The following is a 22,038-nucleotide window of genomic DNA, read 5'->3' on the forward strand; positions in this document are numbered from 1 at the left end:
TCCCACTTCTCAGGACTGCTCCACAGAGCTCACCTTGTGGATTTCAGTGGTGTTATTTTTCCTTCAAGTTGCTGTGAGCCGAAGTGAAAGGTCTTTTTGCCAGGATTGTCATGGCAAGAGCCTTCCCTCCCTTGGCCCTCTCCCTCTTCTACACCCTTTGGGTCTCAGTGTGCTTCTAAATAAAAACCCCAGCCCCCACTCTTCTGCCCCACACCTCCTTCCCTGGGCCCCTCTGCCTTGCCCAAAGGCTCAGCTTCATACCATGGCACAGACAACAGTGCACCTAGTATCAAAAACAGTTGAAAGACCTGGGAATGTTTGGCCTTAAAAAGAAAAGGCTTATAGGCCATGACGGTTGCCCTGCATACTGCAAATGACTGTCACATAGAGGAAGGAGGAGGTGAACCAAGCCCAGTGAGTACAGTTAACAATATGCATGTAGTAACTAGAAGAGTTGCTTGGGCTGGACAGAAGGGTTTTCCTGTCCTTCCAGCTCAGAGAGTCCATGATCTCATGCCCACACTTTTTCTTCCCTCAGCCTGAAAATAGTTCAACAATATACTTTTCCTATGCAATGGCTTAGAACTTTTAGGAAGCAGGACCTGAGTGGGTGGCCATCAGCCAAACAGGGTAAAGGAAGGACACTGTGCACCTGAACCTGGCCTCTTCCATTGTCTTAAATGCCTAGGATGATTTTCAAATACATGCTCCATTTTTTCAGGGCCCACTTCCCGTTTCTCAAAACCCTGACCACTCTTCCTCTAGCCCTGCCTGGGCTTGTGTCCCCTGTGCCCCTATGCACGCGCGCGCGCGCACACACACACACACACACACACACACTCGCACTTTCTGGAGTGCTGATCTCATTCTAGGTCCCCTGACAGATAGGATCCCAAAGCAAAGGACAGACATTTGAGCCTTGAGACAGACTGTGAGCCCCGCTAGTGCATTTAGTCAGGGAGTGCCCCTTCTGTGGAAGGCTCTGTGTGCTCTGTAATGACCTCACCATGTCCATGCCAGGGGTCAGACTCAGTGCCTTTTCTGAACTGAAAGTGTGATGGCTGGGAAGGTGCTTGGCCTTCTAAAGGCACAGGGCTTCTTTGGTTAAGTGAACTGTAGGAGCCACCCAACTCTAGTCTTTGGGGTCCTCGATCTTCATCAAGAGACAGGACAGCAAGCACCTCCAGATGGTAGACCTTCAGGAGAAATCTCCAACTATATTCCCCTGTGTCCTTTTATATAATATACCCACTTCTAGAGACTGTTGCAGAGCACAGGTGCCTCAGTCCCCTGTGACCCCCTACAGCAGGAGATAAATGGAAAGAATTAGGTTGCAAGAGCTATTTTTGCCAGTTTCCCCCTGTGTTTGCTTTTGAATTGCTCTGCAGACATGCTGCCCTGGGCATGCTCTGATTCCAAAGAGATAAACTGGACCCCAGATGACCACGGAGCCGCTCTCAGTCTCACAGCTACTGGCTCCAAATTGTTCTCTTTGGCTGATGCTTCATGGCCCATGGCCTTCCACAACCCTTAACCTGGAAATCTGCTGGCTCGTAATTCAAGTCAACAGAATTGGAAAGGTTGTTTGTTGAACGTCTACAGTGGCTTTATACTAAGCTCAGAGAGAGGTAATAATATCCAAGTCCTGTAACAATAATCACCATCCCAGGGGCTCCCGTTTTAGACTTCAAAGGGCCTTCACGTTGTCTTTCTCTGTGTGCCTCACAAAGACAGGGAATAGTATGTCCACTTTGTAGCTGAGAAAAATGGATATCCTTATATAGGAAGAATCCAAAATTCAAATCCAATCTATCTGGCCCCAAGTTCGGTTCTCTATAGTGACAGCTAACACTTACATGAAGCTTAGTATTTGCAGGGTAGTATAAGTATTTTACCTGTAATAACTCATTTGATGCCTACATATAAAGGAGATATTATCATGACCCTCTTTCTCAGATGAGGACACTGAGACACAGAGAAGTTGAGTAACTTGCTCCAGGCTATACAAATAATAAAATATGAAAGGGTTGGGATTCAAACTCAGGTAGCCTGACTCCAGAGCCTATTCTCTTAAGCATGGTACCACATTGTCTATCCAAACACACAGTTCTGGCCCCAAGGAACATCATTCTAGAAGCAAGATAACAGAACCAAGTTTAGAATATGTGGCATAGATCATGAAACACCAATTAAACTTGGGAAGTGGAGGGACGCTAACTGCCAAAGCTATTGATAGAACATCTCACTGGCCACTAGGGTGACCAGCTGCCCCAGTTTGCCTGAGACTGAAGAGTTGTCTGGACAGGACACAGGACTTTCAGTGCTAAACCAGGAAAATCCTGGGAAAACCAGGACAGTTTGTCACCCCACTGGGCATGCCCCACCTTTCCCCAGATGCCTAGTGTCTGAAGCTGGCCCTGTTAATAGACTTTGGAGAGGAGGTTGGGAAGTCTGCATCCAAAGGAAGCTTGGTCTGGGCAGTGTCAGCAAAGGACCCCTCAGGGCCCAAGCCACAGATGTGCAATGTGGAAAAGAGGAGGAAAATGAGAGAGGGATGGCAGTGTCCAACCTGGAAAAGTTCCCAATATAGGATGGAAGAGTTAGGCATCGCCTAGTAGGTGGAAGGACCCACTTAACCATCCTGCAATGGGGATTGTGTGGTGTTTGTATAAATGCTTGTAGAACTTTGTCCTTGGTCCAGCCTCTTCTTCTGCAGTCCTGCCTGCCCCCAGTCCTCTCACTGCTCTTCAGCTTGCTCTGCCCAAGGGATGCTGTGGGAGGAGAGGGAGGTATCAGGGGGTCTCTGGAGCTTGGGTAGGGACCACTCATGCTCATGTTTCTCTGTGCCTCCCTGCAGATGACTGCTTATGGGGCTTTCCTACACAAGGGCTCTTTTTGCCGAAACTACTTCAACATCTTGGACCTGCTGGTGGTCAGCGTGTCCCTCATTTCCTTTGGCATCCAGTGAGTAGGACTCCCTCGGGTCAGGATGGGAGCACACAAGCGGAAATGGGTGTCAGAGAGGATGACCAAGACTCTGGAGGGCATTCTTGCATGGCCACCGGTTTGACTGTGACAGGAACAGGGTGGTGTCCCTGACTTGTACAACATGATGGCTTTTTGTACACGTCCTTAATGGTGTCACACTTGGGAGTATGTCAATCCAGCAAGAATATGTTTAAATATCTGGATCTTGCCATGACAGGCAGGGCCGGGCCAGTTATAATGAAAGGAGTGTCTCCAGGGCCTTCCTGCCTCCCACCCAGTGCCCTTGGCTACCCTCGGTTCCAAGGGCCTGCCATTTCCACGACCACCTCTGATCTTCCGGTCCACCTTCCCTCTCTCTCTCCCATCAAAGCACCTGATGAGAAGAAATTTGTTGGGGGAAAGAGAAAGAGACAGGGAAATTACCACTTCTCAATCTTGGCTGCGTAATTGAATCACCTGAGTAGTTTCAGAAAAGACATTTTCCTAGATCCCTCTCCCCAAGTTTTTATTTAATTGGTCTGAGGTATAGACCTGTGCTTTAGGAGTTTTTAGAGCTCTCCAGGTGACTTTAGTGTACAACCAAGTTTGCCAACTTGCTCAATTAAAAGGATCTGATTACTAGCGTCTCCCAAGTTCTATCTGTGGCTAAAGGTAACCCTGCCTTTCAACCTCAAAGCATTTTCATGTGCACAATCTTCTATGGTCTTCACAAAAATAAATAGATACATACATATATACATGCCTATGAGGAAGGCAGGACAGTGGCTGTTACTGTCATTTCATAGACAGGAAAACTGAGGTTCAGGACATGAGACTTGCCCAAGGTCACAACAAAGGCAGAGGAATGAGGTCCAGGGTCTTCCTTCCCAAAGGTGTTTTCATGGCAAGCTTAGAAAGAGTGGATATCAGGGCATACGGAATAAGCCCCTTTCTGTGATCATCTGTTATATTATACCAGCTGTCTTCCTAGGCCTGCAGGTCTAGATTTTAGTCCCAGCACTACCACTAAACTACTATTTAACCTTGAACCAAGAACACCCCCGCCTTTATTCTGTGCTTTCCCCTGCCTGACCTTAAAATCCCTTCCATTCCAATTCAGTGCAAACAGACTCCCTCCCTGAGACACTGGGATAACTAGGAATGCCCTTTGAATCCTTTGGAATAAAAGAGCCATGAACCAGAGAAATCAGATCTTTCTACCAGATACCTCTTAAGCACATTATCCCAACCTCACGTAGAATGAAATCAGCCCTTGCTGAGGTGTCATACATCTTTTAGGTCCCACGGCGGATATAAGGCTCTCTGAAAGCTTGAGAGGATATCTTAATCAGGGTAGTGTGTGGGGTTGGGATAGACCCCACCTGGGTTGGGTTGATGAATAACTTTAGAAACCACATAGGCTTCCTGCTGAGAGGCTTGTGGGGAGAATTGCACCATGGAGCCTCATTTCCACTGGGGAAGAACAAAAGCCTGAGGCTCCCAGAAGTCCTGGCCAGGCCCTAGCATCCACCTATGCAAAACCTGCTGTGTAAAATCCATTCCTTCAAGTCCTGAGTGTGCTATGAACTAATGGGTTTCGTAAATGCACATAATGGGCAACTACCTAGGACACATGTTTGGAGAGAACACCAGAATATCTCCTCCTATGCCCATCAGCTCCAGCCAACAAGGCCTGAAGCTCCTCCATCTATATAGCATTTCTTCAAGTTCAATGATGTCTTCATCAGACATCATAATAAATCTACCACTTACTCAGTTCATATGTGCCAAGCACACTGCTAGATGATGCAGATATGTTTCCTCATTTAATCCCTGCAACAACCCTATGAGGCCCACTTATAGATGAAAAACTAGGGTTCAGAAAAGTTAGAAAATTCATCCTCAGTGAATTGGCTGTTAAGTGGCAGAGCTGGGGTTTCTCTTTTTTTGTCTAAAGCTCCCCTGAGTAGCACATTATAGTGCTAATGACTCGTGGTAAATTGCTTTTCATATTATTTACACACCAACAGGAAGTCCCAGGGTCACCAGCAAGTTCTAGGCTCTTCTGGGTGTGAGAGGTGGGAGTAGAGAATGGTCCCAGGATGAAAAAAATCCCCAAAACAGACTTTACACTTTCTCAGGTTGGCCTGCGGTCAGACTGTCAACACACCCCCTCATTACATTATTTCCTGCTCCACCAAAATAGGAGCTTACTCCCCTGCCCTGTTTTCCCTCTCCCAGGTCCAGTGCAATCAATGTGGTGAAGATCTTGCGAGTCCTGAGAGTCCTCAGGCCCCTGAGGGCCATCAACAGGGCCAAGGGGCTAAAGGTGAGAAGCATGGGCCTGGGTGGTAAACCAGCAGACCAATGATCATCTAATCTACCTGGCTATGGTTGGTGGAAGTTAAGCAAGGGACTGGGGGGTGGGGGAGGGGGTGGGGGATGGACTGGAGGGAGGAGAAATGGCTGGGGCAAGTGACTGCTGTGTTTGAGCCTGGACTCTCCTGCCTGTACCACAAGTACCACTTAAGGAAGAAAAGAACAAGGACAGGCAGCCATTCAAAATCAGAGCTTCTAAGCAAAACTTTCACAAGAAAGAGAGGCACACACAAACCCAGGGGCCCATATAATAATGAGGTCCCCACATTCTTACCCTTATAAAATGGGCAGCTAGCAGGGCTTTTGTCCCTAGAGCCATCTAGAACCCAACAGGTGACCTTGAGTTCCATTGGATTCCATCATCATGTGAACCTGGGATGGTGCTTCGCCTGTTTGAGTCCAGTTTTCCCTCTTGTGGGAAAGGGGCTGCCCATGCAGCCTTCTCAGAAAGGCTCATGGCTGGCTAAAAGAACTCAGGCTGCCAGCACTTCCCGAACCCCGCCTTCTTGTCCCCGCAGCACGTGGTTCAGTGCGTGTTCGTTGCCATCCGGACCATCGGGAACATCGTGATTGTCACCACGCTGCTTCAGTTCATGTTCGCCTGCATCGGTGTGCAACTTTTCAAGGTAACATCTTGGCTCTGATCTGTGCTCCTGCTTCCTTCCCCTTCTGTCAGTATTCCTGAGAAATAGAGCTGGCAGATACAACCAAAAGAGGCCAGCAGCCTGGGTCAGACTTGGGTTGAATGGATCCTCCAAACCCCCTTCTCTCAGCATCCCCCCAGGGGAAGAGGAAAAGACTGGAAGGAGGTGCTCTCCATCAGGCCAAGGACCCCTCACCTTCACAGCGCAGCCTGCCATTGCAGTCCCTGACCTTCTTTCTAGCAAGAAATGGAGAGGGACTCTTATCCTCTGAAACCTCATGTCAGTCATCTGCTTAAGCCCGCAGTGGTCTGCCCATTATCAACAGCATCAAATCCACTCTTCTCCATCTAGCTTTCAGAACCCTGCATCCATCCAGTTTCCTTTTACTGCATCTGGACAAGACCCCTTCGCTATGGTGAGGCCAGTGTCCATGGTCTCTGCTCTTTCTGCCTTAATCCTTTTATTTTTGCTGTTCTACATCTGAAATATTCTTCCTGCCCTCTCCCAGCAACCATATAAATTCCCCTGATTTCCTTCCATCTAATTTGTCCCGCCAAACCCTGCTCCACTTCTATCTTCCTCAGGCCAGCTGAAAGTCCAACATTCATGGAGCAGAGTTTCCTTTCTTTTTAAAATTTCAGTGGTCTTTGCAGCACTGAGCATCTTTATTTGCTGCCTGCTTTGTATATGCGAGTCATATCTTCCCAATTTGATTCTTACCTCCTTGCACTTTTCATCCCAAGTCCCTAGCACAGTGCCTGGGCTATAGAGATGATTGCTAATCATTTTTGATTCATTGATTAATGAACATCTCCAATCACTTTGTTCTTCTGCCTTCCAGGGAAAGCTCTACACCTGCTCAGATAGTTCCAAACAGACTGAGGCAGAATGCAAGTGAGTACAAGTGGGAGGGCAACCAGCACCAAAGCTCATTAACTCGGGGAGGTTGGTGACTTGACCTGCGAGGAGGGACAGCCCATTCTTTCTGAGATGGCACTGACAGTTGGACTTTAACCCATGGGCAACTTAATCACATTAACATGACATGTAAGATTATCTATTCTTAAAAGTTCTACCCTCTCAATTTCTTCCCAATGGCCAGCACTGTGGGATTTAAGCCTGGCCAGTCTTATCCCACCCAGCAAGTCAGGACTCATCAGTGGGTCAGGAGTGAAGGGAGATGAGAGGCCCAAGAATTAACTCTTCCTTCTTTCTCAGGGGTAACTACATCACATACAAAGATGGGGAGGTCGATCACCCTATCATCCAACCCCGCAGCTGGGAGAACAGCAAGTTTGACTTTGACAACGTTCTGGCAGCCATGATGGCCCTCTTTACTGTCTCTACCTTTGAGGGATGGCCAGAGTGAGTATACAAATTGAGGCCTTCCCACCTTGATATTAGAGACCAAGACATTCCCCAAGTTTTATTAATCTACCACACTCCTTCACAGAGGTCATACTTAGCTGCATCCTTCCCAAGCAATGAGGGTTTTTTTCTAGAACAATCTGCATACCATGGTCACTACTGAAACATAGACTCTTCCTTTTCTAGAAGATGTCAGCATTTCAGAAATTCCAAACAAAAAGGAGTTTCGTTTAGTTCCCACTCCCCACGTCAGAGTGAGCCACAATGATAGGGGTCTTTGTCATGACTCTCAAGATATCTAGGAGTGGGCTGAGTTTCTCCAGGTATGAGCCCCTGGATTACCACAGGATTCAAGACTACCACTCCCAACATGCACTCAATGTGGACAGAGATGGCAGAGGTATCTCTTTTTTAGACTTTACCCCAGTGTCCTTAGAAAAAGTCTTGCCTATAATTACCGTGAGAAGTAAGAAAGGGACAGAAGTCTGAGGACAAATTCCTCATAGACATAATGCCTAGATCAGCCTGGTTGGTCTTTTACAATGCATCACATTTACCAGGCTGTTTCATATATCTTGTATGGACACCTGCTTCTCCATACCCCCCATCTGTGTATTCCAGGAAAATTACTGTTGAAAAGTTAAAAAATTCTAAATATTCCTAAGTCAGTAATAACACATGGATCTGAGATGAGAGTCACCATTCTTATGTGGTAAAAATATAGATAATAGCTAAAGAATAACTGAGTACTGGGCAGAGTAACAAAGGAAAGAGAGGGGATAATCCCTGTCCATGAAGAAGAACAGGCATAATGGGCACGTAGTCCAGGCCCAGATGAATGGCAGACACATGTAAATCCAAACCATTGTTGATGCTCTGAATAAGACTGGGTCATTTTTTACCTAGTATTTTTTATCAAAATGGATGTTTGCTCTCAGATCGATTTATTTTATGTTCACTGTAACATCCTCTGAGTCTATGCTAGTTTGCAAAGCTGTTTCAATATTTACTTATATTTCCAGTATTTGAAATCAATGTCCATGACTCATTTTACATTGAAATAATTCTCGACGGTTTCAAAACCCCCTCATATACATTATACCAACCACCTTGCCAGGTAGGAAAGTCAGGCTTATTGTCTCCATTGTACAGATAAAGAATCTGAGGCTCAAAGGGGTTAAGTTATTTGCCCATAGTCTCATACTAGTAAGTGACAGAGCTGGGACTTGGACCCAGATCTTCTGACTCCCATCCTAGAGCTGTTTCCAGCACCCTTGATCCAAGGATCCATAGGAGCAGTGGTGCCATCATTCCACAGATGTAACATTGCTTCTCCGCTTCCCTTTGGGGCCTGTCTCCTTCTGCAGGCTGCTGTACCGCTCCATCGACTCCCACACAGAAGACAAGGGCCCCATCTACAACTACCGTGTGGAGATCTCCATCTTTTTCATCATCTACATCATCATCATTGCCTTCTTCATGATGAACATCTTCGTGGGTTTCGTCATCGTCACCTTCCAGGAGCAGGGGGAGCAGGAATACAAGAACTGTGAGCTGGACAAGAACCAGGTAGCTTCCTAAGAAGGAGAGGAACAGGTAGCGGGGCAGCGGGGGAGCAGGGCTACTTGAGGAATGACAGCAGTTGGCAGCTTGTGGCCCACCCAGAAGAGAGGCTGGAGTCAGGAGAGAGATCCATGCAGACACTAAGATTATGCATCTGCTCCTCAATAAGGAAGCAGTCCTCTGGAAGGACCTGGACAAAAGAAATGCAAATCCTGGATCTGGCGAGTGCATTCAGTCAACAAATATTGGTTAGACATCTACTTAAGGAGACTCTCTGATAGATTCTGTGGGAACAAAACCTCATGTCTCAGAAATTGTCAAGTCAGAAAGTGCCCACGTGGGTCGGCACATTGATCGTGAAGAAAGAAACTAGAGCAATGAGGGCATGAGGATTTCAGGGGTGGGGAAGAGAGGGACATTAGAAAACCACGAGGAAGTTGTTTCTTAAATAAAACACAGAGGCCTGTGCATGAGGTGGGGGCAAGAAAGAGGTGTAAGTAGGAACAATAAGGGAATGCCAGTACTGTAAGGTATTTTGTTGGCCTATGAGGAAGAGCTGGCAACTCAGTCAGTGAGGAATGAAGCTGTAGCATGTGATCACAGAGGCCACTTCTCCAACTCAGCTCCCTGATAGGGAAAGTCAGGTGGATCTTTATCCCTGTCCATGAGTGACTTAAGGTCTTGTATGGGAAGGTACATGGCACAAGCTCCTTGATAAAATCTTGGTAAGGAAATTGACTAGAGGCAATGCTTTCCTTGATTAAGGGAATGATCTAAGAAAAACAGTCCAAATAACATCTTAAAGCTGTAAATGAGCTGGATAAGTAGATTTTTTCTCTGATGCCCAAGGTGTATAGTTTCATCCACACCCCACCTCCTCTGCCATCTCCCCACACATCATCCATACTAACCCCCTCTCTCAATTCCCACCCCACCCCTCCTGCTGCCTTGCTCCCAGCGACAATGCGTGGAATATGCCCTCAAGGCCCGGCCCCTGCGGAGGTACATCCCCAAGAACCAGCACCAGTACAAAGTGTGGTACGTGGTCAACTCCACCTACTTTGAATACCTGATGTTCGTCCTCATCCTTCTCAACACCATCTGCTTGGCCATGCAGGTCAGTCCTAGGGGGACCCTGGATCCATGACAGCTGTAGGAGGGAGGATGCTAGGGGAGGACATGAAGTATAAAAGAGCTGCATGGCTATCTCCAGTGTGTCACCTTCATGTTGGCCAAGAGAGGCAGAAAGAGCAGAACTGCCCTCTTTTCTCAGATGGAGAAGGACAAGTGTCCCTTCTCAAAAATGAGCTCTTCTCTGAGACCTTATAAGAGAATCCAGAAAGGCCTGGGTTAATAAAATGTTAACAGTGAAGGAAACGGAGAAGAGAGGGAGAGCCTGAAGAGGCATGGGTATAGAGATTGATTCTGTATCCACCTGTTTTCAGGGACGTCAACTTGTGCTTGAGCTCTCTTAGGAACCAGAAGTCTCCATAAGTTGTCATAACCAGTCAAAGCAGAAACACAGAACTCCACCAACCCGTGTTTTCAGAGCTAGCAGAGAAGGGTATTTGCAGGATTTCCTGAGTCCAGCTGGCTGCCCACAGAGATGTGAATGGCCTCCCAGGGCTTGGTTCAAGGAAGATCTCTTTTGAGAGGAGGGTGGTAAGGAGTAGGGATGTCCCTGCCTCATTTTCACAGTCCTTCCACTCCCCTCAGCACTATGGCCAGAGCTGCCTCTTCAAAATTGCCATGAACATCCTCAACATGCTCTTCACTGGCCTCTTCACCGTGGAGATGATTCTGAAGCTCATTGCCTTCAAACCCAAGGTAGGCCTCTGAAAAAGGTGTCTGGTCTACAGGCTGGAGGGTTGGACAAGGGGGAGTGCCAGTACTGAAAGAAGGAGAGTGAGGGGCAGAAATAATCAGTGAAAGACCCCACCTTCTTGAAAGATAAATGGTATACAATTCCTAAACCTACCAGAAGTTGCACCAGAGCAACCACTTGAGATAGTCTCCACTCTAGTCTATGGCTGGGAAATACGGGAAACAGATTCCTCCCTGTGATGGTTCTCTTCTTCCAACGAGACAGATGTTGGTCCTTCTCCTCTTTTCCATCCTGTCTCCACCCTCATCACCCAGCATATAATCTAAAAGAAATTTTGCCCACAGATTGGCAAACCAAACCTCTTCACAACAAGCCCCCTCCCCTCCCCAGATTCACTCAGGCTGCTGCTGTACTGTCCTCTCCCTTCATTGGCCACAGACCATCCTCACTGTGAAAAGCTCAATTAGGTCTTCATTTGCTCAGGGCTCAGTTTTCCAGCCTATGCGGTCCTCCTGTTCAGAAGTTAATTTATTGTTCTCTTGCCCTTTCCGGTACAGGAAGGGCAAATGTCTGTGGCTTGCTACTTGTGAGTAACTTCTAAAAGAAAGAAAAAAAAAAAAAAGGCTGGCAGAAAGATTAGAACCATTGGCTGAATGAGGCAGGGTTGGGAATGCTGGATTGCCTGTGCTTTGGATTCTCTGTGCCCTCTCTAACCAGCCCTACCCCCATTCTCCTGGATAATGGAGGAGTGGACTGACTTGAGCATCACCCTCCATCTTCCACCCCTGAAAACAGGTCAGAATCATTGGCATCCACTGGCCTAGGATTCACAACACAGGCAGCTGCTCTTGAGGGAGAATATAGCTGTAGCTCCTTTTGGAGAGTGATGAGAAGTAAAGAGTTGGTTCTAAGAGAATTATATGGCTACAGACTTGAGGAAACCTCTCTAGCTTTTTGAGCCTCCTCTCCCCCTCCTTTACTACACACAGATTCAACACAGATCAACAGGAGACAAAAAGGAAGTGTCTTTGTCCATATACTCCATTTTCATTCAAATTCTTACTTGTCCTGGGGTTAATTAGGACAGGGGGAGTGCTCCTTGGCTGTTGGATCCATATTTATTTAACAAGATGTCTATCCTTTTCTTTGAATTAAAATTCAACTAACATTTCTGAATAACCTACCATGTGATACACATACCTCATTGCACATAATCCTCAAAACACCCTCAAACACAGGTTTTAGCTTCCTCATGTTAGGGAAGAGGGAAGTGAATCTCAGAGCAATTAAGTGTAATATTAATTACACCATTATTAAGTGGCAGAACTGGGAATAGAATCTGACGTTATAGTTGATATAATTTCCACCATGCCAAGCTGTTAGCAAGCATCTTCCATGTCAAGTGTACTGCTGGGTGCTTTTCAGAAAGAGGGAAACAACCTGTGAGGGACTTCAAGATAAAACAGACAATATCCTTGAAATGCCGATTCCTTCTCTTAAAGAATGCCTGGGGATCTTGGCTAATTTTCAGAGAATAAGACTCCTAATAAAAGTCATTTGGTGATAATAATGGTGTTTTCTACCTCCTCCAGGGCACTAAATATACTTTTTACACTTTCCCTTCCAAGCCCAGTCCCATTCAGGGGCATAAATTTTGTCCTGACCTAGAGAAGACCACTAAATCTACCTGGTCACCTTCCATAGGGTCCATGGGATCTTTGCTTACCTGTGGTCCTGTTCTAGGCCCCGTGGCCCAGCAGTACTGACAGGTTCACAGCCCACAGCAACACGAGCGGTGAGGCTGGGAATGCAAAATCATTGCCAAGTTGAGGTTCAGTCGCAGATGACAGCCTCTAGTAGGGAAACTGGCATCACTTTCACCTAGTTTCATGAGACATATGTTTAAATATTTCAAAGCCTTGAGTCATTCCACAGTTGACTCAGATGTGTCTCTGATGATGTCTGATGTCTGCAGAGTCCTGCAGTGGACTTTGTGAATTATTCCTCCTGACTACAGAAGATGTATTAGGCAGACCTGGCCTAAGAAGCAAATAAAATTGATCCCTATAGGGGCCTCAGCCTGAAATTGATCCCTATAGGGGCCTCAGCCTGAAAAACCCCCTTACCTAAGTCCTGCAGATCAAGGAGTAAGCCATTTCCTAGGAAGCAGCTAGCTGTGGTGGTCTAAACCATAAAGTGACTCCCAGCTTCCTCAATCCCTAGTTTTCTGTTATGATAGGATGGAGTAAAATAAGAAAGACTTTTCCCAAAAAAGTAAGAGAACCATCCTGGGGCTGTTTGCATTTCACACATGCCAGGGTCAATCTGTGGTGTAAAGAGAAAGGAAAATGGATAATTTCTGTGAATATCTCTTAAAGGACTTCCTGGCAACAGAGGAGTTAGGGTCACTGGACCTGTCTGGTCAAAGAAGGTTGACCGGTTGGGACTTGAGGAGAACGGGGTGCCCAGGTTTCACATTAAGCTATGTTCTTCATTTAGGGAATGGACTCCAGGAAAAACATCTTCCAACATTTCAGGCAGAAAATCAAACCAGAAATGACTTGAAGTCCTGGTAGAACTATCTGGCTGGGTGTGGCCCAAGCCCTAGTGACTTCTGAAATATAGAACAGCTTTCATATCTCACCATTAACTGAGATTCTGTTCAGCACCTTTTATTCACTGGCATGATTCTTTATACATGCTATGAATCAGCCTGCACTTGTCAGCATTAGGCGTTAAAGGACAGTTAGGCAGCAAAGATGCAGAAGACAGGAAGTTCTTAGTGCTGGACTTTTCTTCTCTACCCTTTCAGTCTCTGTGATTGGTTGGTTGGTTGGTCAGTTGGCGGGTCACTTTGTACCTTGTTTCATTCTTTCATTGTGTTCATAGTGATTGATGTTGCCAAGTTCTTCATTTCTGTTCTTCTCACCACACCTTGGAAAATGAATTTACTCAAGTAAATCCCTGCCTTAAATCCAACTGCCCCACTCCTTAAGTTGACACTCTATTCCAAACACACCAAAAATTATGAGTAAGAATAAACCAGTTTAGGGGGCACCTGGGTGGCTCAGTGGGTTAAAGCCTCTGCCTTCAGCTCAGGTCATGATCTCAGGGTCCTGAGATAGAGCCCCGCATCAGGCTCTCTGCTCAGCAGGGAACCTGCTTCCTCCTCTCTCTCTGCCTACTTGTGATCTCTGTTTGTCAAATAAATACATAAAATCTTAAAAAAAAAAAAAAAAAGAATAAACCAGTTTAGTGCAATTCAGTCCCCCACTAAAACATCAGGGATCTATGGGGCTGTCTGAAGAGAATGCAGTAGGTAATAGTACTATTGATTTTAACACCTATAGCAAGCCAGAGGAGATCCCTCCCCTAGAGTAGGAGACACTGAATGGTATCTGGGTCCTACATGATTGTGTAGGACCAAGTTGGTCAGCATGGGAAAGTCCTGGTGAGAATTGTCTGGAGGTAACTAGATACCTGGGTTGTTTTCCTATAGGGAATTGGAATGCATCAGCAAAGATGAAAAAAATTTAAGATATACTTTATGACAAGCACTGAAAAAATATGTAATGCCTAGGAATAAATCTAACAAAAAATGTCATCTCTACAGAGAAAACTATAAAATTTCATAGAAAGGAACTAAAGAAAACTAAGTAAGTTGAGAAATATATTCTGTTCATGAATTGGAAACTCAATATTACAAACATGTCATTTCTTTCCAAACCAATCCATAGATTCTGTATAATCCCAGTGAAAGCTCCAAATAGGACTTTACCCAAGGTGAAAATGGCAGGGGAAAGGGAAGCCACCACGACACCCTGTCTGGCTTGACAGGCTGACCCTGGGTGGTCCCACGGCTTCAGCCCACTTGGGCAGCTGTGACATCACCATGGAGAGAAGGGCAAGAACCTGGTTTCAGAAGCAGGGCCAGCCACAGACACTCCACTGCTAACTACAGGTCTTAGTAACAGAAGGGCTGATAATGTCACTTTGTTGCCTGGGATTTGCTGTTGACAATGACTCAGCAAGAACAATGAGGAGAGGAGGAGGGAGAGGAGGGGCTCCAGGCTTGTCCTCCTCAAGTCCATTTGCCAGGAAGGTAGGAGGCCCTCCCAGTGAAAGGGTCCTGACTCCTCTGCTCCCTAGAAACTTTCGCATGGGTCATGGAGGGATGAAGAAGCAGGTCTGCTGTTGCAGAGAGGTATCTCTTGCCCCGTGGCTGCTGTCCACTCCGTATCTCCCTGAGGGGATGACCCTGGAGGGAATTTGACCCTGGCAGCTCCCTGTGATCAAAGCCTTGGCCGCCCCTTTCAGCTTTTCCCAGCCTGAGAATAGTCCAGAAATATGAACAGAACCAAAGTAAAATCGCTCATTGACCTTTCTGGCACCCCAGGCTTCTGGAATAAGAGCAGCTGAAGCCTTGGGACTTACTTTCATCTTGCAGCACAAATTAGGGCCCAAGGGCATTTCAAACCTAAGGGATGAAATGAAGCCTCTGGACCAGCTCTGTCTAACAGAACTTCCTGCAATGTTCCATACACACTGTCTACAATACAGTCACTCGAAATGTGGTAGTACAGCCAAGGATTGGTTTTTCAAATATATTTAATTAATTTACAATTATATAGCCAAATGTGGCCGCAGCTGCGCTATAGGGCAACACAGCCCTAGACACTGGTTCTTTCCCATAATATTCCCAGCTTCTGCTGTCCTCTGTCTGTCTTGGTTTCTTCAGCCCAGCTGCTCTGGCTTCATGAAGCCAGATGGTTTACCTCACCCTCCCTACTCTCTCCAGCTGTTAATTTTCTGCCAGAAATTGACTCATCATGGTGGAAGCCCTCTTGACAGGGTAAGACAGTCTCTTGCTCTGGGATCCCACACTGTGGATTTTCTCCTGACTTGGCCAGCCCTTGCTGTCATCCGTGGACTTCCTCAGTCCTTGTCAGCTGCAGGTGCTAGGCTCTTTCCTTATGGATCCTGTCCCACCTGGGTTCTGAGCTCAGGAAGGCCCTACGGAAGGCGGAGAAAGTGCTCTGGCAGGTGCTATCTGGTATTAGTCTGCTGCTGGGGGTTGAATATAAGGTGTATCCCTGGTGATACCTGGGGCACCCAGCTACGCTTTTTCCCAGTCCACTGGGCTCCAGCCTAAGTTTCCTGATGGTGTTTTAGTGCCCCAGTGAAACTGAAATCTGACAGCCCTAAACCCCTCCCTGGTTCTTTCACATCCCAGTTGCTGGATAGAGACTTGCTGCCCTCCCCAGCTGGGCCCTGCCTGGCCTCCTCATCCTGCCGCTGGCTTCTACTGCTACACTCCTTGTATCTGTGTGGGGCTGTTGTGACTCCTGTCCCCTGCCCCCGACACGGAGAACTTGGCCAACATTTCATAGTGTGAGCTGACAGGGGGACAGTAATTCAGCTATCATCATAGTTTTCTCTGCTCTGGGGGCATTTTTGTAACCTCTGATTCCTTTCCGGAAAGAGGACATGAGGGCAGTGAAGCCTTGACTGCTTCTTGGAGGGTAGAGAAGCAGAAAAAGGGTGAGGCTGGAGGCAATGGCTGACATTGACAAAGAATGGAACTCCTGCTTTCCTCAGTCTGTTGTCCCAAGGAGTCCCTCAGTGGCCCCATGCACACTTTGCTTGGCTTGGAGCAAGGGATGAGTCATAAATAGAAGTAAGACTGGTTAATGAGATGCTCTGATAACCAGAGCTGTTCAGGACCACGGAAGTCAAATGCTTGTCAGGCGTCTCCCCATTGCCCAGGCCTGGGCACGGCTTTACTGTGGTCCCACCCACGCAAGCGGCCACTAGGCTGTGAGAAGGAAGGGGCAGGAGGTTCTCCAGTGGCCCTCTTCCTGACCAGCACTGTGCGGGGCCTGAGCCAGAGTCAGCATGCTCTGCATCTTGCAAATATCCAAGCCTGAGAGAGGGTACTGCTAACCTTGGACTTCCCACGCACAAAGGTGGCCTTCCTCTTACTGCCAATGGTGCCTGTACGGTGCAGGGGATTCCATGGCCTCCGATCGTCCCCAGAACAATCTTGTCTCTGCATGTTCTGTTGTTCTTAGTAGTGAGTCTTCTCCTAGGAAGGGTTGTGGGCCCTGACACGGGTGACCACAGGCCCTGCCAAGATGAGGAGTGTTTGGGAGATATCCTAAGGGCATGACCAAGATGGAGCTAATTTCTTTTCACTGGGCTTGTTGCAGAGGGGATAGACGCAGGCTAGGTTAGGGTTCTAGGTTCACATACGGACAGGCAGAGGGAAAGCTGGAATGGGGAAGTGGATGGCTGGGAAGTATTCAGTGAGGACACTTGCAAACAGACTCTGCAGTCCAATTTCTCAGTCTACTCTGGCAGTATCCATGCCTAGAAGTTTCTTTCCTTAAAGATCCAGCCGCTAGGGATGCCTGGGTGGCTCAGTCAGTTAAGCACATCTGCCTTTGGCTCAGATCATGATCCCAAGTCCTGGGATAAAGTCCTGCATCGGGCCCCTTGACCAGTGGGGAGTCTATTTCTCCCTCTGCCTGCTGCTCCCTCTGCCCCTCTCCACTGCTTGTGCATGCTCTCTCTCTCTCTCTTGCTCTCTGTCTGACAAAAAAAAAAAAAAAATCCAGCTTCTTGTTTCCCTTTGGCAAATAGCTTTCCACATACTGCTTGAAGACATCCTTAGTCTCCCACTGAGCAAAGAGCTTGATGCAGTACTCGATCCCAAGACCTTGGGATCGTGACCTGAATCCGAAGATAGACACCTAACCGACTGAGCCACCCAGGCGCCCCTACACTAGATTTTCTCCATTCACTACCTCAATCAGTCTGTGAGGGAAGCATGATGGTGTTTAGGAAACGGAAGGTCAGAGAAAAGCTAAGTCATGTATCCAAGATGGCAGAGCTAGGTTTTGGTTTTTGTTTGGGAGGATTTTAATGCAGGTGTAGGTGATTCCAAAACCAAGCTCTATCCACTATCCCCTCATTGACACAACAAATATGAACAAGCTGAGGTGTTGTTGTGTACCTAGCGGGTCCTCAGCAAGTGTTCATGTTCTTCCTTAGAAGCCAATTAGAGACAAAATGAAAGCAAGCCTTTCTCAAGGAACAAGTCTCTATAAACTGACACAGTCTCTCCATTCCTGTGTCCTTCCGCCTCCTCTGAGGCCCTTTAACTCCCTTGCCCCCCTCATTCACCCATTCTGTCCTTGGCTCCTTGTTTCCCTGCATTGGTCTGGATCTTCTGGATTTCCCTTCCAAGCCCGAAATGCCAGGTGCTTTCAGGAGAGGAGACAGTCATCTGATAGGTGACTACAGCTGAGAGCCTGCTTATTAATGTGTGTGCATACACACTTGCACATGCACAGACAGATGCATTTGAAATGGGAAGACTTGCAAGACGTGGAGACAAAAATTAGATTGCCAAATTCCTGGAAGGCAGGAACAGTTTCACAGGCATGTCTGTGTCCCCTGAGAGGCATTCGGTGAAAATTTAATGCATGCATGCCAGCATGCATGATGGAAATTATGAAACTGGAAAACAAGGAAAAGAGAGTCCGAATAGTCATATCAGAAAACACCATTAAGATCATTGATCTTCCCTCAATGAGGAAATCTCTAAGCCTTCCTCCTTTTTGCCGTAAGAGATTTCTTCAGGCAGCTATGCTGGGAACCCTTCTTTACATTGTACTGAAAGGTGCCCAGATGTAATTTCTACAGTAGTACTGCTTTTTCCATCTTTTTTTCCTATAAATGGTTGTTGAGCACCTCGGTGATGATGTCGAGACATGGTACCATATCGCAGGGCTCACAGGGTAATGTAGAGGGGTTACGGAACAGGGCAAGTGCTGTGCTGGGGGAGATGGGCCACCACAGGGACAGCACGACTTGGCGAGAGAGACACCTGTTTCAGATAAGGTAGTCAGGAAGTTACCTAGTAAACTGAGGCCCAGAGGTTGAATGGAGCTGGAAGAGCCTTTCAGGCCCAAGGGAGAGCAAAGGACCTGAGGCAGGGGCAAGTTTAGCTTATTTTGGAAACTGAGAGCAGTAAGCAAGAGGAGGGTTCCGAAGACACAGGCCCTTGGGGACCTGGAAGGGGTGTGGCTTTACGCCGACAGCCCTCAGAATCTACACCACACAGAGCAGGGTCTCAGGCGGGAAATTATAGCATCATATTCATGTTTTTGAACCAGCACACCAATGGCCTCGAGAAGAAGACATACTAGTACAGGCCAAGAGGGGAAGCAGTTAGGAGTCTGCTCCTAGACATGAGGTGACAGCCACAGAGGACACGTGGAGGTGGGCAGGTTCGCAACATCATCCAATGGTGAAGACGGTGTGGAAAAGGAGTCAGGGATGGTCAGGATAGTCTTTTAGCAAGACTCCCTCTTACCCACCTTCATATCCCTCCAGATGCTAACACAGTAGCACTGGTGCCTGTCAGGTACTCTGGAAATGTCACCTAAATAAGAGCAAACCACAGACAGCATCCCCTGGGGAAACAGAGGAACACTGTTTCCTTCCCCAGAGAAATGACTCCAGCCTCTCTACCAGCTTTAACATCCTATGAGGAAACCCCCTTCAATTCTCACCCTCCCCAGGTCAGCCCCAAGAACTTGCTGGAGAGGGAAGCAGAAATGGAAAACGAAGGGAGTGGCTGCTGATGGCTGCCATCTGGAGTGGCGATCGGTAGGACACAGCCACCTAAACTAGGGAGCTCCTGCCTTCAGTGTAATTAGACAGGTTTCTTTTGTGCAGGACCCAGAGCTAGTCATGCCTGATGCCCTCTGAGATGGCCCTGAATAAAGGCTGGGAGAATCGACACTTGCAGCTTTTTTAGAGGACTGAAGCCTTGTTTGGGGGTTTGCTTGTCTTGTCCCATTGAAGAGCCAATTACCATCTCCCACACTAGCAGCCCACAAAACATGGCTTTGGAAATCTAGAGAGGCCCCACATAGACCCAGAACGGCAGGGCTGGCATGGAGGGTAGAGTGGGCAGGGCGCAGCCATGGATGTGCGAGGTCCTGCGGTGCCTGGGGCCGGGCCACCCACAGGAGACCTGGCCTGTGGGTGCTGGGAGTGAGGAAACCCCATGGGCAGGTCCTGTTCAGGGGCCTGTTACAGGCCAAGGTTCAGTGTAAATTAAACTAGAAGTATGAATGGCTCTTGGATTGAATGACTTTCTATTTCCACATCAACCTGGAAAATTCCGCTTTTAAAAACACCAAGAGCAAGCAATAGTTCCTTTTAAGAGTTCTATAGAAACTTAGACATCCTTTAGGCTAGTGGGCTTTGATCCTTATAGAACCAAAGTTTCCTTTGTGTAACAAATACTCTGTAATATCGCCTTAATTTTCCTTAAAGAAAATCAGAGGAAACTTAAAGCTTTATGTATACAAGATTCACATCTATACACACAATGTCATATTTTTAAATATATATATAAATGTAATATAATGCTTATATATATATATTTTTTACACTGGGTGTGTGTGTATATTTATATGTATATAAAATCTCTGAATTTTAATGTAATGGGAAAGTCTGTAGTTAATAGAAGAATTCATCACACATAAAATATAGAGGTTAATGAAAGAATGAAAGAGCAAGATTATGAGACCTTGGAATAAAAACTTAAGTTATAACCGCCAGACCTTATTTGCTTGTGGCACCCTGCATGTCCCCCAAAAGTCATACATGACACGCCACATGCCACAGTGCATTGGGCAGAACTGTCCCATGCCTACCATGAAATTTAGCATCCTTGGCCCACCCATGCATTACTAAATGCCAGTTTTGCCCACCCTGAATCTTAGCGGTGCCCCCGAAGGTTCCCGAACACCCTCCTAGAGGGCAGTGCATGCGCCAGAGTAAGAACCAATGTCTTGGGCTAAAGTAGGACTTCATTCAACCTCTTATTTATTTCTTGAAACATTTGAAATCTGTTTATCCAAATTATTAAGAAACCAGTGTCTCCCATCAGCAGGGGAACCCCTCAACCCAGAAAATCACCACATATGTACGTTTCATTCAAAGGAGTAGAAAGGGAAGGAGAAGGAAGAAGGCGGTGACATGTAACACCACACCCCCCAGCCCCACTTGCTGGCTGCCAGCGGCAGCGGAGTCAAGAGGCACCTGCTGTGTGGGGTGTAGCTCCTGCCTGCTTCTTAGCAGTCTGATTGGTGAGTTGGCATTACCCTGATTATTATTTATTTGTGGAATGTCCACGGGGTACCTGATGCCGAATAGTGCACGCAGACAGGCACAAATGGGCTTTGTCAGGGAGGGGCCTCCCCACCGTGGCTCTCTTACCCAGGGATTTGCATATTGCTGCAACATTGTGACAGGTTTCTTTCCTGCCTGGCGCTTGAGAGCTTGGAAGTCACTATGAATGATAAAAAATAATTACATGACTTGCAGAAAGCCTTTGTGTGGGAAGGGTGGTATTAGCTATTACATTTAATTATTTAATGTGGAAAATTATTCACACTGTGTAAAGAAGCCCAGAGGAAAGTACGCTGTGGTTCCTTTCTCCAACCCTACCACTGAGAAGGAAACCGGAACTAACCAAGCCTGGGAGGGGATGAGGGATACCCAGACCCGTGGGGGCTTGGGGTCACCGCTGTAGAGGAGGGGGTCTTGCAGGAAGGCCACCAGCAAAGGCCAGGAGAGGCAGTCTTCCATGGAGCGCTCCAACAGTTCCCAGCAACCAGCAGGCACTGTACGAACTCAGGTTGTCCTCCCAAAGCCCTCAAGGGCTGCACAGTGATTGTTCCTGTTAGGCAGAGAAGGAAGACCGGGCCGGGGTGGCGGAGTCCTATGGAAACTCACCTGCACAACTCCAGGCACATCTCTGGAAGTGAACGCAGGAGCTCAGTGCATTTCCATTTTGTTCACTAAAGTGGATGCAGGTACAGCCTCTCACAACTGCAGGGGGGCCATAAGTGCCCCTTCACTAAGGAGGGCTCAGCCCGGGTTAGGTCAGGAAGGACATGGAGGGGACCAGTCAGATCTGGGTTTAGAGTGCTTTCCCAGCTGGGATGGAGGAGAGAAGATTCAAGGCAGAGGGCACAGAGCTGTCACAGGTCCGAGTTTAGCCCTGGAGCAGAGTGGTGGGACGGCTCCTCCCGGTTCACCCACTCCCAGGGCTGTCTGCTCTCCGCCTTCCCATCTCCCAAGGAGAGTGTCCGTGGTGTTTCCACGGGACGCATCCATTCAGTGCCCTGGTCCTGGAGGGGACCTTTGCAGAAAGCAGCTCGAGAGCAGCAGGAAGCAGCTACCAGGATTCTGCCACCTACCCCCGTG

General features: G+C 47.4%; 1 protein-coding gene across 1 annotated transcript in view; it reads left to right on the forward strand.

Annotated features, from left to right (window-relative positions):
* The window catches only part of CACNA1C (calcium voltage-gated channel subunit alpha1 C), a 621,853-nt gene that overhangs the window by 523,479 nt on the left and 76,336 nt on the right, over positions 1-22,038 (forward strand). The window contains exons 23-30 of the mRNA XM_044228473.1: positions 2,858-2,964; positions 5,209-5,296; positions 5,865-5,972; positions 6,832-6,884; positions 7,209-7,355; positions 8,726-8,927; positions 9,880-10,038; positions 10,638-10,748. Coding sequence (XP_044084408.1) covers positions 2,858-2,964; positions 5,209-5,296; positions 5,865-5,972; positions 6,832-6,884; positions 7,209-7,355; positions 8,726-8,927; positions 9,880-10,038; positions 10,638-10,748 — 975 coding nt within the window. The remainder of the gene's footprint in view (positions 1-2,857; positions 2,965-5,208; positions 5,297-5,864; positions 5,973-6,831; positions 6,885-7,208; positions 7,356-8,725; positions 8,928-9,879; positions 10,039-10,637; positions 10,749-22,038) is intronic.

Source organism: Neovison vison, chromosome 12 (assembly GCF_020171115.1).
Source record: "Neovison vison isolate M4711 chromosome 12, ASM_NN_V1, whole genome shotgun sequence".
In the NCBI taxonomy this organism is placed as follows: Eukaryota; Metazoa; Chordata; class Mammalia; order Carnivora; family Mustelidae; genus Neogale; species Neogale vison.